The following is a 16,484-nucleotide window of genomic DNA, read 5'->3' as shown; positions in this document are numbered from 1 at the left end:
AACATTTTTAACAACAAATAAATGGGTAGCATAAATAATATATTATCGGACTATCAATGATTACTGATCCCTGAGTAGGGTTCGTTTATAGTTTTTTTTTATAAATACAAATGTTAATTGGAACCCTAAATGGAGATATTAAATTTGTTAGTGGGTTAATTTATAAGCAGAGCTCGGCGGGGGTGAGCTATTTTCCTTATATTTTCCTTAATGATGTCCATACCTACTGCTTCCGATCCTAATGTGTTATCATTTCGCTCTCCCCCGCTGTCTACAGACAAACCGACAACCTACTTACAATAAACATGACTAACCTAACATCACTGACCAGTAACTTACTAATACCCTCACAGGAGGCTAAGACCTGAGTCCCTTCAGGACGCAGGCATCTTTTCGTAATATGACGTAAGACATGTCAAATTATAAGGTAAATAGGTAGCTCACCCCCGCCGAGCTCTGTTTATAAGGGTTTTATGATGTTATGCCTGTAAGCCGGTCGAGTTTATTTAACGAATAAATAATGGTACCTAACACCATTATAGAGTAACTTCCCCCTGAATGTCCCATCGGGATATTCCGGCGTCAAACCAAGGATATGATAGATGATTTTCTGTAAACTCCTAAATTATAACAAAAAAAAAACTATAGATTATTTATTTCAGAAAATTACATCAAATGGTATTAGCAAATGCATTCTCTTCACAAATATCTTATTATTATTATTATAGATCTATCTAACCGCCACCGACGTTAACATCTCTATACAGTAAACGCTTTACCTCAACAATATTCACATAATATGCAAAATAGAGATCACTAAGCTTACCTACGTACATTAAGTATAAATTATTTCAGCTCTAGCAATCACAATGGTATTTGTATGGAGGTCTATGTTGCTATATTATATAAGTAGGTTATATATAGGGCGGGTTATAATTATCACATTTCTATGACTTAGGTGCGACGATATATGCACTCCACAAGTATAATAGCAGAAATTGTCTGTCGAAGGATTGATCTTAATATTATCTCTTTCAGCGCGCAGGTTTACTATTTATAAGCGCTACGTCGTAGCTCGTAGAGGTGTTTTTGGCAATGTGGTGAAACATATTTTTAGCGGCGTGACACAACGTCTGTGTCATGCCATATATGTATATAAGTTTGTATGAGAAACTGGGGACACTTATTCTTTTTTTATAAGCTTTTATTTCATTTGCAACCTGTTTGTATATTCAGGTCAAATGTAAGTCGACTGTCAATGTAATATTATGGTACCCTCGAGCTGATCTGATGATGGACACAGGGGGTGGCCACAGGAAATATGTGATAAAACAACGCAACTTTTCGGTATGTTTGGTCTGTTAGAATTGTCTCGGGGAGTATTAGTTGCCTGTTTCAAGAGAGTACAGGCAGCAATAGCTCGTATCATAAATGAAACTTCTGACTAAAAATATTTTTGCCAATTATACTTGAAATTTGGAGAAGAAATAACTCAAAATTTATGAACTGAAATAAATGTCACTACTATATAAGTTTATAATTTATATAGTAGTGTGACTACTCGAAATAATAACAAATTAAAATATTTTCTGAAAATAATTTAATTTGTCCTAGTATGAACTCAAAATTTGTTAATTCATTCGAAAAAAAAAATGTTTTTTTTTTTTTACCTGAAAACCCCTAAATATCGCGTACCTACCTATGATGCAAGTTCTGCGATTTAAATTTGTATCTTGAACCGTTCCCCATCGGAGCAGTTCATGAGTGATTGCTATTGGATGAGCGGGGAGCTCTGGCTGTCGCTGAAGTCGAGCGTGTAGTACATGTCGGTGGTGTCGAGCGCGGGCGGCGCGGGCGCGGGCGCGCGCTTGTCGTGCAGCCAGTGCGGCGCCGGCGCCGGCGCGCGCGCCAGCCGCGACAGCAGCCGCGAGTACGTCTTGTTCACGCGGCAGTGGCATGCTGTCACCTGGAATGTTCATCTTTTTGTTAAGAACATAAGTAGTTATGTTGCTCGGGGCGAGAGGAACAGAACTAAGTGTAAGGCCTGAGTGGACGCTCAAAGCGGAGCGTTCGGCGGGGCGTGCAGGGTGGCGTCAGGCTCACAAGTGATTTGAGCAGCGTGCACTAAGGCCGCTCCTAAACGCTTGCATTTGTTTAACATGCACGCCGCGCGACCCGCCCCGCTGCACGCCCAACTCGAGCGTCCACTCAGGCCTTGCACTAAGAATTCCCTACAAATGTTTCTCTTGCCCAAGTGTTTCTGCCCAAAATTTACGATGCAACATCAACTACGTCGTAGCATTGTCTATCGTAGACCCATGACGTAATATTTTAGTGTGACTCGGGTCACACCAGGTCAGGTGTGGGTCAGGTGCGCGGTCAGCCGCGACGCCCACAATGCCGATGACGGCGCCAAGCATGCCAGCAACGTGCAACACGTTATATAGAGCGAGCGGCATGCACCTCGCGCCTGCAGCTGTATGTACCTATCGTATGTACTGACCACGACGCCCACGATGGCAATGGCGGCGCCGAGCGTGCCGGCGGCGATGTACACGTTGTGCAGGCGGTCGTGGTACAGGCCGAGCGGCATGCGCACCTCGCGCACCGCGCCGCCGCCGTCGCTGCGGGACTCCGAGCTGATCACCTCGCCGCGGACCACTGATTCCAGGATGAAGTCCTCTGAAAATGATGTCATTACCAAATAAGCAGAAATACAGGGTGTAATCTAAAACGTGATACAAGATAATCAAACCTGAATCTTTTCATGATTTTGAACAACTTTTACTATGACATTTTTATTTATTTTATTAATTAACATTATTAACTAATTTGTAATTTAATGCTCGAATATTTATTATAATTTATGCAAGCCGTTATTATCTATTATATTTTGATTTCATTTCATTTCTTTTTAATTTCAATTAATTTCTTTATATTTTGCTACAAAATGACATTGTATAGTTTATAGAGCATAATACTAACAATATTTTATAAGGCATAGTCGTAAGTACCAACAAAAATGATCCCTGATGGTCCTGTAATAAATGAATTTATTTATTTATTATTATTTATGGGGTCAATTTTGTAATATTAAAAAAAAATTGAGCTGTTCCATAGAAATGGTCAAGGAGAGGTAGACAAAAATGTATGGCAAAGATTTTTTTTTTTATTGTTAATTTACAAAGTTGACCCCATAGTAAAAGTTGTTCAAAATCATGAAAAGATTCAGGTTTGATTTACTTGTATCACGTTTTAGATTACATCCTGTATATATCCAATGCTGTAGGTACAGTAACCTCCCCCTGTAATCATCAAAAGGAAACGTCTGCGTCGTCTCTTGCTACCAACATCCAACGGTTCCTTGTGATCTTTTACCAAAGCATCAGTGCTTGTTGTTAAGAGACCATCCACGCAACGTTTCTAATTACCTAATCAAAGTGTAATGAGTAAATTGCATGTTTAAAACCAATATTTTGAACATACATATTTTTTTCCTATTGACATTCTAAAAATGATATACAGTTCTACCGTTGATAGTAGTTATAATGGTTTTGGCAGCTATTTCTGAAGAAATGTCGTTACTGTTTATTTTTAGAAATTTGGTTAATTAAACATACTTAAATGAATAGGTACTTCAGGGTATTTATATAAAAATCTGCCGCACCTAAGCTCAATAAGAATTTAAATAAAGGAAATGAAACGATGATGTTACTTATACTTAAATATTTACATCGATAACTTCCTCGTTTCGGAAATAAACGTTTGTGATCATCATAGAAACAAGTGTTCTTACCGGGATTTGAACTTATCAGTTTCAAAGGCAGGGTCACTACCTACTCCCTAGCTCACAACTAGAATAGGTTAACCAGGTGAATGTGCGCATATGGAGACATACGTACCTACTTGATAGGTTTTAGAGGCAACGGTTGAGGCAAATAATAATCAAATTAATACAGAAATATTAGATATTTAATACCTTCGCATAGTTTGCCGGTGTATCCCGGCCGGCAAGAGCAGTAGAAGGAGTCGATGCCGCTCCAGCAGGTGCCGCCGTGCGCGCACGGATTATTGTCGCACGCCTGTAACACAAACATAATCATTCTATAAACATGTGAATTTCTTAGTTTTGCCATAATAGTAAATAGTGAGTCGATCCCCGTACCTATGGAATGGAATAGTGGAAAACTCTGCTAGGCGCAGCTAAGCAGCAGTTTTGGCAGCAATATGGCACTCATAAATGACGTGATAAAGATAAAAGATATTTTATTCAAGTAGGCATAATTACAATGCGCTTATGAACGTCAAATAAAGCTAGGTAGACCGGCTCCAACCCTACACCTCTGCCCCGAGAAGATTTAAATCCCCCCTCAATTGGAGGAGGGTATCCCAATATGGGACCGGCAACAAACTCGGCGGGACACACCTTTTAAAAAAAAATTACATCTTATAATTAACATGCATTACGAGAAAATAAGGAAAAAAAAAACAATTTAAATTACTATAGAATTCATGCAATTATACACATAAGGTATAATAGAAATTTGATTTAAAAAAATATACATATGTACATGGAATCATACAAATACGTAGCTCTTTTAGAAAACATATCAAATTCTTACAAATCAAGTGCTGGCGTGGCTGAACAGAATATAATATCTGGTACCACGATGCACACAGTAGCGCTTCGCAGAGCACGGGTTTAATAGCACAGCGGGCTCAGCACGGTTCCATTTTTATCGACTATCACTATGCCCGTCACTTTCGCACTTACATACTTGTTAGAACGTGACAGGCATGGTGATAAACGATAAAAATGCTACCGTGCTACTAGGGCAGGTCTACCTGCAAGGTGTGAATGGTGCGATAGTTACTTACCGATTTGACAGGCAGGTGGCACTCGTCGCCGACGTAGCCGTGAGGGCACTCGCAAGTATAGCTGTTGCCGCGGTCCACACAGTAGCGCTGCGCAGAGCACGGGTTTGGTGAGCACAAATCAACCTGAAATGGGAAATAAGGTGTACCTTTAAAATAAGCTATCAAAATTGTAATTATCTATTTCAGTTCCAATATAAAATGGAGAAATGCACATCGCCCATCACCATCTTTTATAGAAACAGCTATGTGGAGCCATAAGGTTTTTAACGTCGTCTGTGACTTTCATATATCAAATAGGCCCTTAGTTGATAATTTAGCTTAGGCTAATGCCACAAAGAAGAAAAAAAGTAAACCGCGATATGCTCTTTTCCCACAAAATCCATGTAGAGTAGAACCGTATGTATCTTAAGCTGGCAGTTGTTGAAGGTCCACCGTACCGCGCGCAAGGCGACGACTCGTAGTACCTACTCGTACTCGTTATACAACAGTAAATAGGTACTCGTGTACCCAATACGCAGGTGTTGCAGCTACTTGCACTCGTTGTAAATCAGCACCCGTGTACCCAATTTAGTACCTTGAGCTGACAGGTGTTGCCGGTGAAGCCGCGGCCGCAGGCGCACGCAAAGCCGCCGACGCGGTCGGTGCAGGTGCCACCGTTCGCGCACGGCGACGACTCGCACTCGTTGTATTCCATTTCGCAATGCTCACCCGTGTACCCTGTTTCAAAGCAAAGGCTGCAAATTAAAAAACTTTCCATATCTGAAAATAAAAGAGCCTCTAGGTATGTATCTGATCTCAGTTTAGAAATAATTATTACAGTTAAAGTATAAATATAATTATGTTATTATCAAATATGCAATGGTGGGTAGGTTTGTAATCTGAATTTTCTTTAGCAAGTATCCAACTTTCATGGAAGTTTACATTTTAATGAAACTATTATTTTGTGAAAACGAGATCAAGTACCCGAAAACCTTCCAATGAACTTGCCCATTATTTTTTATTGACCTAAATTAGCAATGGCAAAGTAAAATATGTTAATCTAATACGAAGGCGACATAAAATGCAAAATAAGGGAAATTTCTCATTCCGGCAAACAAGCCACAAAGGGCCCCTGAACTCGCCTATGTAAATAGAGATTACGCAACGACATTCGACGCGGGGCTGCGCCAACCATCTCACTCGTAAGTCGTTTTTCAAGGCTCAGTTTTGCATGAAACTCTCATATAATAAATACATAAAATAAATTGAGTAAGAAGAATATCATCGCGAATTCAGATTAGGAATAATGTCGTATTATTAGGGTAAGTGCTACTTTGGATGTTTAATATAGAGATCTACATAATTTCACCTTGAACGTGAGAAAATATCACCATATAGGTAAGTACCATGGACCTAGAATATTACGGACGGACTGTGACACTGCAATGGCGGACGGTTTGAATGTGTGCGTGTAGACGAGTGTTACCATGTAACACAAATTCTCCCCTAATGGTTAAACAATCGTCCTTGTTTTCAAATAAAAAAAATAGGACAGTTTTACGTTAGACAATAAAAAAGGTGTGTACGTATCTGATTTTATAGGTCTTGAAAATGCGCAATATTGCACAATTACTTTCTGCAAACATTATTTTCATTACCTAATGATAGTTATATAGCATCGTAATGGAATCAGTTCGTCATGTTTTTTTTAATTTATACATTTAACTTGAAACATATATATATGGTTTTCAACAAAAAAATTATAATACATAACAAACAAACGTCAACTATCAAACATGCATGTAAGCGTCTAATCTCCTTAGTATCGGGAAATTACCATACCGACCTAGTTTGAAATGCACAATCAATAATTTAACCATTTACCTAAATGATCTCTTAATACATAATGATTTAATAAGAAGGGTATCAATTACCCTACTTTCGGGAAATTACCCTATTCATGTTCCTGGTCACACTGCTGTTTTGCAGTTTGATAATTTATAAACAACAAATTATCGTGATTTTACGTACTAATTGATAAACTTAAGTATGAAAAGTTTTCCGTGACTTTTTTTCCTTCGATCGGTACAATTCTAGCAGGATTTAACTACGCATGCCGGCATATTTTATATTTTTCTTCGACATGTTTACTTCAATGACGTTTCGATTCGTCTGACGGCAAACTGGTGGATGTGGGCTGTCAATGTGTGTGTGTCACGCGTAAATACTATGAAACTGGTGGATGTCGGAATCACAGTTGTGTTGTAAGCGAAACTCTGTCCGTAATATTATAGGTTCATGATAGGTACTTTAAAAAAAACTAAGCTGTGGACTACTGCATCGTTACCTTTTAACGCTATAATAGCCCATTGTCACCTCTAGAACTGAATATTTGTTAAGATCTATCGTTTACATCACAAACGTTGTCGCAACTGAATTGAGCAGAGTCGAGGTCACCACACAATAGCGCTCCCTTATTAATTTATTTTATACTAGTTCATGTAAAATTAGTAAGGGAGCGCTATTGTGTGGCAACCTCGAGTCGGCTTATTATGGTTTCATACGTTTCGTTCGGCTGATCAGGAGGCCGATTCTGATATACGAATTTGTTTTGATCTTGTTCGAACCGACGTTGACGATCGCTCACGCTGATTGGTGTGCGCGAAATGCACCGAATCTGAAGGGTCAAGTCATCATTAGGTATCCCGATCGCCGTTATTTTCGCGCAAAAGATGCACTGCTAATCGTGTCAGGGTCGTAACTTTAACTTACTGAAACTTTAACAAATCGTATCAGCCTACAGATGTCGATTGTGTTTTCACTGTTTTCAGATAAAAAAAACTAAGAAAGTGAAACCAAAAACCAAGCTAAGTTTCAATGCGAACTTTTGTGTGAACTAGGTAATACTATTACCTACTAATTCAACTGTTGTGTCAAACTATCCAAATACGAGTAGATACTAAGTAACAACTGACTAATAGGTAATGTCTAAATATAGCCGCCTAGTGGGTGACCCAATCCTGCACAAAGCAATAATAACTGCCGTATTCGAACTTCAATATATTCACAAGAGACGACACGTACTAGATCCATTCTAGATACGTTATAGTTTAGATTTCAACTAGTTCTCTTTTGCAGCGCAATTCGGGCAACCAATGTCACTTTTACGATAGATCGTGTTAGATATCTATTAGATGTGAATTAGATCTCTAAGTAATATCTTGCGAAAATCGTTCAAGAGTATCTCCAGAATCGCGGAAATGTCAAATTTGACAGGTTAGACCTTAAACATATCGTTATTTTATCTTGGCGATGTCTAAAAGATATCTAACAGATGTCTATTACAAAATCCGAATCGGGCCGTATTTTCTAACGGTCTTAATTTGGTAGGAGTATCTTTTTTAATTAGGATAGCGTCTAGAACTTCAGCATTAGATACAAGTTAAGTCCATGAGATACGACTTCCTTGGATACGACAGAGATTTCCGATCCACTTTACGATAGCGTAATTAAAAGCAACTTAAGCGGAAAGGTTCTACCTTCTACTAAAGTGACTAAAATAAATCTCTTCAGTTTAATGAACCAAACCTTTTTAATCTATTCGCACTATACTGAATCAACAGAAGTATTGAAATATCGCCTCGTAAAGATTAGCAATTTTAATAACAAAACTTCCGTGATACACAGATTTAATATATTAAAACTTCACTCACTCACTCACGTATACTAAGTCGTAGTCTAAGTCGGAAATTGCCCGCCAACGCGTGCTCCCGATGATGCTACTCGGTACGTAGTAAAACATGTCGAGCAATGTTCAACTTAAAATACGAAAGGACCCGTTTTAATATATTTAATATTGAAATATCGGTTGTTCTTTATTTGTTACTATGTCATCTTAAATAAGTTTTGTCCGAGAGATTACCTACCTAAAATATGCATGTCCCACTATGTTATACGTAGGTATTTGCGATCTCAATGAAACAAGTTTCGGTCGTTTTCTTCTGAAAGACAATTTTGCCCTGGGGATTGTTTGTTTGCCCCGGCACTATGTATATTCCCTCTCCCAGTCGGGGAAACAAGTCCCTTGATTAATTCACCCCGATTTATTTCAAGCATGGGATATAAAACATTCGGTTACTTAAGACCCTTAATTAAATTAGGTAGGTACTTAGACGAATATTGATGGGATAAAAAGTGAAAAAGTAATTTGACCGTTTTTGAAGGATTTTTTGTTTTCTGGATTACGGCTCGACGTAGCGTTTCGTGAAAAATGTTCGATGAAAGGAAAAAAAAAATCATCTAACTTTGATTGATTAATTCTATTCTCGATCCATTAGTGTGACATTTTTTTAATAAACGTCGCGTCAAAAGATATATCCCAGAAAGTTTTCATAAGAGTATTTCGAAAAATCTAAGACTTACGTTATCGAAGTGCAATTGCTGCTAATATTTAAAGCTTTATTCAGAAATGTAAAATGTATCAAAAAATATATATATATATATATTAAGTGCGTCGCGATGGCACGCATATCAACGCGCCATATATGGGTAGGCGAACGCATCCATTAGTTTTTCATGACATTATTTAACTACATAGCATTTTAGGTATTAACATAAGTTCGAAATACTATACGTATATCAGTGTTTGTGATTCGATAAACTTTACGTAGATACACATATACATAGTACCTAATTATTTTCGTCTTAATATAAATTAGAGTTTCCCTCGTAGGTATGTGCTGAGCGTGCTTTCTTGTATACGCCAAAGAAATACTTTTATTAAGTATATGTATCTGATCTATTGAATTATTGTTATATGTAGTATTATGATATAATAATAATACATTTTGGAAGCAAATGGAACTTATGATAAACTTATGACACAGGTTGAAAATGCTTGGTACTCCCAAATCATCCTTATTAGATATCATTTGAATTCGCTTTGTTCACATATGTGACTGCGATAGTGCGTAAACTTAGTATAGTACTTATTAGTTTAGTATTATGTCACTACCTGTGAGTTCCTATAATTGGCTTCCTGTATCTATTATCATCTTTATGTTAATGTCACAGCTGTTGGATTTCCAAATAAAATAAATAAATAAATAAGATCTAAGGTATATGTGATAGAAAAGATCTTTAAACAATAACAAGCAACAACGGTTGCACTCCGGGAGTGCCGATAGAAGTGTAAACTCACCTCACTATGTTACCGACGCCCGGTAACACGATTTAGCAGAGGTATTCTATTTATTTATGATATATTATTATCATTCTCAAATAAGATCACACTTTTTCATTGACATGTTTATTTACATACTGCCATGACAACGTCAAATTATTTGAACATAGGTAAAGAGTCTTGAAAAGGAGTCCGCAACATAAATGTCAAATAACATTGAGTTTTTCTTTATAGATTTAAATGCCATTTAAATTATGAGTGGCCACCTTACGGGGCTTACGGTCACGTGATCGCCTTACGCCCCTTACGGTCACGTGATCGCCTTACGCTGTCTCGAGTTTATCATTTTTTCCCCACCTCAAAAAGTGCCCAGCGCCGCTAAAGAAGTTTTCACTTCAAAATTTAAATAAACAAATAGACGAGGTCGTGCCCCTGCAAGCGTGGCAAGGCGGTTAAGCATCACACCAAGTGACGAGCGAGACCGCACAGGAGCGGGCAACCTTCCAACTGATCTTCAAATAAATCACTCCCACAATTTCGCTCGCCCGACGTTCGCAAACACGATTAACCATTATTAAATCGACTAACTTCAAAACGATTTATTACATTAACGACCCCTAAAACACAAAAACAAGCACGTGATAGAGATAAGGTCGTTAGTTCAATGGAGATTACATGTATTATTCGTATTGTGTAAGAATTGTATCCCAACAAAAACATAAATGTGAAATGAAAGCCAAGTTCAATAGGTATTAAGAATATGTGTCGTTGTTGACTCGCCGACAAAAGAATTGAGATCTATATGGGTGCCAAGTTCTGTGCTGTGTAGAAAATCCTGAAATTATAAAGGATTTGTCTTGGCTAGTTTTTACGTATAGGCATATAGGTAATATATATTTATCTATGTTATTTTTCAAAAATTTGGTTTGTTTTTAAAAACTAGCCAAGACAAATCCTTTATAATTTCAGGATTTTCTACACAGCACAGAACTTGGCACCCATATAGATCTCAATTCTTTTGTCGGCGAGTCAACAACGACACATATTCTTAATACCTATTGAACTTGGCTTTCATTTCACATTTATGTTTTTGTTGGGATATCATTACTTTTTGTACAGAAATTACTATAGTATTCATCATGAAAGCAGTTTGCCTAAGCTGAAAAGGAAACCCTCGCTAACGCGCGGTTAATTGTCAAAAAGTTTCAGTTTTCAGATTTTTCCCTCTATATGCACTTAATAGTCTACCTTCATGCCAAATATCAAGTTTCTAAGTCATCTAGAAGTGGGTTAGGTTTTTGGTCTATAAGTATTAATTATTTTTTTCCATCGAAATATCAATAATTTCCAGTTTTCCGATTTTTTCCTCCATATGCACCTAATAGTCTGCCTTGATGCCAAATATCAAGTTTCTGAGTCATCTAGAAGTAGGTTAGGTTTTTGGTCTATAAGTATTATTTTTTTATCCACCGAAATATCAATAAATTCCAGTTTTCAGATTTTTCCCTCTATATGCACCTAATAGTCTACCTTGATGCCAAATATTAAGTTTCTAAGTCATCTAGAAGTGGGTTAGGTTTTTGGTCTATAAGTATTAATAAAAAAAATTCCATCGAAATATCAATAATTTCCAGTTTTCAGATTTTTCCCTCTATATACACCTAATAGTCTACCTTTATGCCAAATTTCAAGTTTCTAGGTCATCTGGAAGTGGGTTAGGTTTTTGATCTATATGTCAGTCAGTCACAAAAATGCCGGTTTTTAAACGTTAATTTATCAATAACTGTTTGAGCTATGTTTATGAAATTTTGTATTTTGTACAAGCTAAGGGACTTGAATACATGTGCCAAATTTCATGTGTATAGGTTAAGTAGGTTTCAAGTTGTGAAGGGGTCAAAAGTAGCTCGAAATGGTTCGTGTAATATTACACACGGTTGCTGCGTCGCCAGTTCCTTTTTCTTTGAACTTGGCTGGACACGCTATTGGTCAATCCTTATATAAATCCCATATATAATATAAAAGCCATTATACATATTACAAAAGATTAAATCACTACATAGTATAAAACAAAGTCGCTTCCCGCTGTCTGTCTGTCCCTATGTATGCTTAGATCTATAAAACTACGCAACGGATTTTGATGCGGTTTTTTTTTTAATAGATAGAGTGATTCAAGAGGAAGGTTTACGTATAATTAGTTAACCCGTGCGAAGCCGGGACGGGTCGCTAGTATTATATAATTTAATGTGTTTTGAAAATTGTACACATTAGGTACATATTTAGAAGACGGCCTTTACTTTACAGTACCTACTTAATTCATTTGATCACGTTTTCCGGCCATGTCATCAATTTCCATTTTCGTTAGAGTTACATATGATCAAAAGCTCTTCTACCTTTTATAAATAAAAGCATAGAAGCATTACGGTACAGGAGAAAGGCGACAACGACAGGTGCATTTCAATGCTGAGTGTGACTAATTATTCTAGTCTTTTATTTTTGTCTAAAATCCTTTACGAAAGCAACTGGGAAAGCTATATAAAAAAGAGGAAATGTCTCTACCAAATGAAAAGTCTCTGGTAAAGCGACTAACTCCTGCCTCTAAGTGTCGATGTGTGTATACCTCCGTCTGCTCTATGCAAATGCCGCTGACGCTGTTTTCGCAAGCGAAAAAACGAGTAAAGAAAAGTCTGTTAAATAATTACCTGGCAAGCAGAAACATCGGTATTCGTGCCCCTCAGCGTCAATGTCTGTTTGCTCTATGCAGATCCCGTTGACGCAGGGCTTGTCAGCGCAGGCGCCGCCCACCGTGGGCAGCTCGCAGTGCGCGCCCGTCCAGCCGTCCGCGCATGCGCAGTGGAAGGTCGTCGACCCGTTCATCGCCAGGCTCATGCACGACCCTCCGTTCAGACAAGGCTCCGAGTAGCACGGATCCTTTTCGCACTTTCTACCTGTAAAACCTACGTAAAAAGTAAACGTTTAGAGCTAATGCATAAAACATTTCCCACGCTAAAAGGCTTCAATGTTTGCGAATGCTTTCCTTAATTTACTTTCCCTTCATCTCACCCTTGAGATCACACACTGAAGCTTTATTTTTTTTAGGTGAAATTATTTATATGAGTATATTTAAAGGCTCAGACAGACGGTAATCGCAGTCGCAGTACGGTAGTCGCAGAGACTTTGGCCGTTATTTATTTTGTAATACCTAAAATAAATCATAAGCCATATACTAGTAGGTATATGTTTAATATTTTTATGAATACAGACTAGCGCTATAAATTATGGCGATGATACTGGAACTTTAGGCATGTCAATATCTTTTAGAATTAATGGTTTAGCAAGCATTGGAAATCCGCCCAGCGTGACACAGTTGTGTGTAATGGCGCGCTAAATCGACATCAAACCTCGACATCAATCGTAGGTACCTAGTTCCGATAAGAATCAATAGTAGTCGAAATACGAGTAGTTTGTGGGAGTGCTGTGAGGTGACGTCAGGAACATTAAATAAGCACCGTGTTGTGTTGAACATGTATAATGTTTATTATTTACATCACAATTCTCTTATCTTATACACGTGTAGTTTCCCGGTTTATTCTCTGTCTGTCAAGTGTCAACATGACAGCTTAGTGTTACCTTGGTTATATTATAAGGGTGGCTTCCCACGAATGTAGGTGGTCGCCACACCACCCCCCCACGGAGAGAAATAACCCATTAGGCGATTAGAAATAACAAAAATCATCGCGTTTGCTAAATGTCACCTTTCTGCCAGATCGCGTGATAGGTGGCATTTGGGTAGTGGCATCTGCGGGAGCTTTGACGGGTTCATCCGTGCAAGAAGGTTTAGGCGATTGGACCCCGGCTGGCTTGACAATAGGCTTAGGAGCGGGTAATTTATTCTGAATATGTGCCCTGACTTCCGGTTCTGTAGCACTCGCCTCTATGAAGGCTGGCTTTACTCGGTCGACGCTTACCGCGACCTCCCTACTCTTGATGCGGAGTGTCAAAGTTTTGCCGTCGGATGAACGAGATACAATTTCGTATGGGCCTGTGTAAGGAGGTTGTAATGGGCGGCGAACAGTGTCGTCGCGCAGAAAAACGTGAGTCGCTGATGACAAGGCTTTGGAGATGAAGATAGCTGGTTTCGAATGACGTGAGGCTGGGATAGGCTGTAGAGCTGCCATTTTTCGTCGAAGTTGGGTGAAATAGTCGGCTGGGTCTTCCATTCTCGCTGGGGCAGGATTTAACATTTCTCCTGGTAAACGCAAGCTTTCGCCGTAGACCATTTCCGCGGCAGTAGCATTAAGGTCTTCTTTAAATGCTGTCCGCATGCCTAGTAGAACGAGGGGTAGAGCTCTTACCCAAGAATCGGCGTGGCACATGAGAGCTGCCTTCAGCTGCCGATGGGCTCGCTCAATCATACCATTGGCGCACGGGTGGTATGCGGTTGTCCTGATGCGCTTCGAGGAAAAGGTTTGTGTGAGGCGGCGGAACAGGTCGGACTCAAATTGAGTTCCTTGGTCTGTTGTAATTATTGACGGCACGCCGAAACGAGACACCCACTCTCGTATGAATGTATCAGCTACTTCCTCCGCCGTGATAGTACGCATGGGCCACACTTCCGGCCATCTTGAGACTCTATCTATGGCCGTCAAACAGTAACGAAATTCATTACACACTGGCATTGGTCCCACAATATCTATGTGAATGTGCTGAAAACGTCCAGATGGCTGAGGAAAGTGGCCGATGGGTGCTGAGATGTGACGTGTCACTTTAGCTCGTTGGCACTCGAGGCACGACTGGGCCCATCTTCGTACATCGTTTTTAATTGATGGCCAAACATATCGGCTCGTCAGTAATTTAATGGTGGCGCGGACTCCCGGGTGACTGAGGTTATGCAACTGTTCGAATGCTGCTCGGCGAAACGAAGGGGTTAAGTAGGGACGGGGCTTTCCAGTTGATACGTCACACTGGATGGAAGTTTCTGTGCCAGGAAGTGTAATCCTTGTTAGGTTAAGGCTGGAATTTCCTTGGCACAAAATCGCGAGATCTTGGTCGGACTCTTGTGATTTAGCGAGTGCCACGTAATCAACGTCTAGTGAAATAGCTTCAATGCGCGACATTGTGTCCGCGACCACGTTGTCTTCGCCTTTGATGTAACGAATGTCCGTAGTAAATTGTCCTATGAAGGACAGTTGGTTCAGCTGTGATGGTGGAAGCTTCTCTCGACGCTGTACGAAAGCGTACAGCAGCGGCTTGTGGTCCGTGTAGATAGTTGCGTGCTGAACCTCGAGTATGTAGCGGAAATGCTGTACGCTTTCGTACACCGCTAGCAACTCTCTATAATATGCTGGCCACTGCGTCTGCTGGGAGGTCAGTTTCCTGCTAAAGAAAGCGAGAGGGCACCATTGACCGTTTACGAGCTGCTGAAGACAGGACCCAATGTGGATGCTAGATGCGTCTGTGAAAAGCCCGAGGGAAGCGCCGTCAGTGGGGTGTTGCAATAGGGTAGCCTTAGACAGGCTCGCCTTGCATTCCTCGAAACGCAGTAAAAGTTCGGGTGTCCATAAGAATGGTTTTGCACCTTTACCATTTATGGCAGCGACGGCATCGATGAGAGGAGCTTGTGATCGGGCAGCATGGGGTATGAATCTGCGATAATAATTAATCATGCCAAGAAATCGGCGCACACCCTGGACGGTCTTCGGAGGGGGAAAATCGAGTAAGGCTTGGATTCGATCTTGTGGAGGCTTAGTACCTTCTGAGCTGATTTGAAAGCCCAAAAACTTGACTTCCCTGGCACCAAACACGCATTTTGACGGATTAACTACTACGCCATAATCTTGTAGCCGTTTAAACAAAATATTTAGGTGTTCTTTGTGAAGAGTCTCGTTTGTTGAAAATACCAAGATGTCGTCAACATAGGGGAATACGAAATCGAGACCCCGCGTGACCTCGTCGATAAATCTTTGGAAAGTTTGGCCGGCGTTCCTTAACCCGAAGGTCATAAAAGGAAATTCGAAGAGGCCAAACGGGGTAACGATAGCCGTTTTTGGGATATCTTCTTCGGCTACGGGTATCTGATGGTATGCTTTCACCAAGTCTAAGGTTGAAAAGATCTTGGCTCCGGCGAGATTATGGGTGAAATCGTTAATATGCCGGACAGGATACCGATCTGGAATGGTCCTCGCGTTTAAAGTCCGATAATCGCCGCACGGGCGCCATGACTCGTCTTTCTTCAAAGCCATATGTAGCGGTGACGACCAAGCGCTTTCAGAAGGTCGAGCAATACCGCTGCGCACCAAATCCTCAAATTCTTTCTTGGCGGCTGTTAGTTTTTGGGGCGCTAAACGACGTGGACGGCAAGAAAGGGGCGGTCCGTCTGTTGTCCGGATGTGGTGCACTGTATTGTGCTTTATCACACGTGGAAGACCAGGCGGTTTAACGACATCTG

General features: G+C 39.9%; 1 protein-coding gene across 1 annotated transcript in view; it reads right to left on the bottom strand.

Moving 5' to 3' along the window:
* Nucleotides 1-1,710: 1,710 nt before the first annotated feature.
* LOC134663248 (uncharacterized) overlaps nucleotides 1,711-16,484 on the bottom strand; it is a 76,229-nt gene continuing 61,455 nt past the window's right edge. Inside the window, exons 15-20 of the mRNA XM_063519649.1 lie at nucleotides 12,739-12,993; nucleotides 5,453-5,595; nucleotides 4,879-5,001; nucleotides 3,980-4,082; nucleotides 2,504-2,682; nucleotides 1,711-1,966 (exon numbers count right to left, since the gene is read on the bottom strand). Of these exons, the coding sequence (XP_063375719.1) occupies nucleotides 1,772-1,966; nucleotides 2,504-2,682; nucleotides 3,980-4,082; nucleotides 4,879-5,001; nucleotides 5,453-5,595; nucleotides 12,739-12,993 (998 nt within the window). The 3' untranslated portion in view covers nucleotides 1,711-1,771. The remainder of the gene's footprint in view (nucleotides 1,967-2,503; nucleotides 2,683-3,979; nucleotides 4,083-4,878; nucleotides 5,002-5,452; nucleotides 5,596-12,738; nucleotides 12,994-16,484) is intronic.

Source organism: Cydia amplana, chromosome 4 (assembly GCF_948474715.1).
Source record: "Cydia amplana chromosome 4, ilCydAmpl1.1, whole genome shotgun sequence".
Classification (NCBI taxonomy): domain Eukaryota; kingdom Metazoa; phylum Arthropoda; class Insecta; order Lepidoptera; family Tortricidae; genus Cydia; species Cydia amplana.
This window is presented reverse-complemented; position numbering and strand designations above follow the sequence as displayed.